The 2,468-nt window shown below is 32.3% G+C and overlaps 1 protein-coding gene across 1 annotated transcript; it reads right to left on the bottom strand.

Annotated features, from left to right (window-relative positions):
- Positions 1 to 252: 252 nt before the first annotated feature.
- Positions 253 to 1,348, bottom strand: LOC112427905 (small nuclear ribonucleoprotein E-like). Its single transcript, XM_071096071.1, has one exon. The coding sequence runs from the start codon at positions 709 to 711 to the stop codon at positions 466 to 468; it is 246 nt and encodes an 81-aa protein (XP_070952172.1). The 5' UTR covers positions 712 to 1,348; the 3' UTR covers positions 253 to 465.
- Between the last annotated feature and the right edge of the window lie 1,120 nt (positions 1,349 to 2,468).

The raw sequence follows: 2,468 nt of genomic DNA on the forward strand, positions 1-2,468 counted from the left end.
CTTTCTCCCTCCCTCCCCTCTTTCTTTCTTCTTTTTTTCTCTTTCTTTCTCCCTCCCTCCCCCTCTCTTTCTTTCTCTCTCTCTTTCTTTCTTTCTCTCTTTCTTTATTTCTTCTTCTTTTTCTTTCTTTCTCCCTCCCTCCCCCTCTCTTTCTTTCTCTCTCTCTTTCTTTCTTTCTCTCTCTTTCTTTATTTCTTCTTTTTTTTCTTTCTTTCTCCCTCCCTCCCCCTCTCTTTCTTTCTCTCTCTCTCTCTTTCTTTCTTTCCTTTCTTTCTTTAATTCAAACAATCTTACAGCATTTATTGTCATCTTGTAATGACATAAGGGTAATCAAAACAATGCAAATAAATGTTCATATTGGACAAAGGACATCTAAAAAACAAAGTGTATCCTTCTCAACAGTTTCTCACTTCGTTGATCACTTCTAGTTGGAGACACTTTGTAGCAGAGTAATAGTATCTCCTTTTAGCATAATCCGACCCACAAACAAAGTTGTTTTCTTGACTTTGTTTTAGAATGAATCTCTTCTGCATCATCTAATACAAGGTTCTTACACTCATCAAAACCAATGATAAAGTTTCCTGTCCACATATTCACTTGCTCGTAGACCCACACCTGAATCCGGGGTCTATTTTGTAAGTATTTGAAGATGAGGTTGATGGGCTGCACCACAACCTTCTGCACTTTCTGGCCCTGGCCATGGTATGCCATGGTGGACTCCCACAGAGAGCACACTCACTCACACGCTACCTCAGCCAGCAACTTCTGGAATAAAGAACCGAAAATGGACTGGGCATGGTGGCTCACACCTGTCATCTCAGCACTATGGGAGGCCGAGGCAGGCAGATGGCTTGAGGCTAGGAGTTCAAGACCAGCCTGGCCAACATGGCAAAACCCCCTCTGTACTCAAATACAAAAAAATAACTGAGTGTGATGGTTCACGCCTGTAATCCCAGCTACCCAGCTACTTGGGAGGCTGAGGCGGGAGGATTGTTTGAAACCAGGAGGCAGAGTCTGCAGTGAGCTGAGATCACGCCATGGCACTCCAACCTGAGCAACAGAGTGAGACTCTGTCTCAAAAATAAATAAATAAATAAACCGGAAGTGGAAGTGTCCAAAACACAGATATTTTCATATCACTTCAGAGTGGCTACAAATAGTCTGTGATGTTATTTGTACTCATCACTACTTAGAAGAGATGTAGCTATTGAATCCACTGCTAGATCTTGGTTTTCAGTGCAGTAATAAAGAAGCACTTGTGTATTAGTCAGAGCTCTCCAGAGGAGGCAGAACAATATGTGTGGATATATATGCATATTGCATATATATGCATATATTATATATACAATCTGTGTATATATGCATACATATATAATATATACATATGTATGCATATATAATATATACATATGTATATGTAATATACATATGATACATGTTTGTATAATATACATATACATATAGATGTGTATATAATGTATGTATATAATATACACAAATAATATATACAGATGTATATATGCATACATATGTATATAATATACATATATAATATATACATCTGTATATATTATACATATATAATATATACATCTGTATATATAATATATGTTTGGTATATTATATGCATGTATAACATATGTATATTATATATGCATGTATATTATATATTGTATTATGTATATGATATATGATATATGTATGTATAATATATGTGTATGTATATATAATATACATATATGTATATACGCATATTATATATACAGATGTGTATATACATATATGCACATATACATATATAATATATGCACATATACACACATTGTGTATATATATATAATATATACATACATGCATATACACATATTTTATATGTATATAAAACTTTTAAGTTATAAATAATTATATTACCTATGATATAGTTATATTTTATATTACCTATATATCTATAATATAGTTATATTTTATATTACCTATAATATAGTTCTATTTTATATTTTATATGCATATGTGCATCTATAAGATATACAATGTAAATATAATAATATTATATATTAATTAATTATATGGTAATTGCTTTATCTATTACATCATATATAATTATATTATAATTATATTATATGATATAATAATGTAATACATAACATATGATATAACATATATTATAATAATACATATTTATATATTATATAATACATAACTATTACACAATTACATATATGTATATGTATGTGTATATATATATATGTGTAATATATATATTCCTGCCCTATCCTGCTTATGTAAAGCAACGTCCCAGAAGGCAGAACTGGCAGTTAGGGCAGAGTGGCCAAGGCTGGCAGGCACAGGCTGGAGCACAGACCTAAAGTCCCCAGGTTGCACATTCCTTTTTTGCTCAAGTCCACTCTCCCTTGGGGTAGCCTCATGAAAAAAGGAAAAAAAAAAAAAAGGTGCTGGCATACTTTCTT

This window comes from Macaca nemestrina, chromosome 5 (assembly GCF_043159975.1).
Source record: "Macaca nemestrina isolate mMacNem1 chromosome 5, mMacNem.hap1, whole genome shotgun sequence".
In the NCBI taxonomy this organism is placed as follows: Eukaryota; Metazoa; Chordata; class Mammalia; order Primates; family Cercopithecidae; genus Macaca; species Macaca nemestrina.

What these genes read in the sequence shown, in the direction of transcription:
- LOC112427905 (XM_071096071.1), bottom strand. Translation starts at nt 711, where the DNA reads ATGGCATACCATGGCCAGGGCCAGAAAGTGCAGAAGGTTGTGGTGCAG.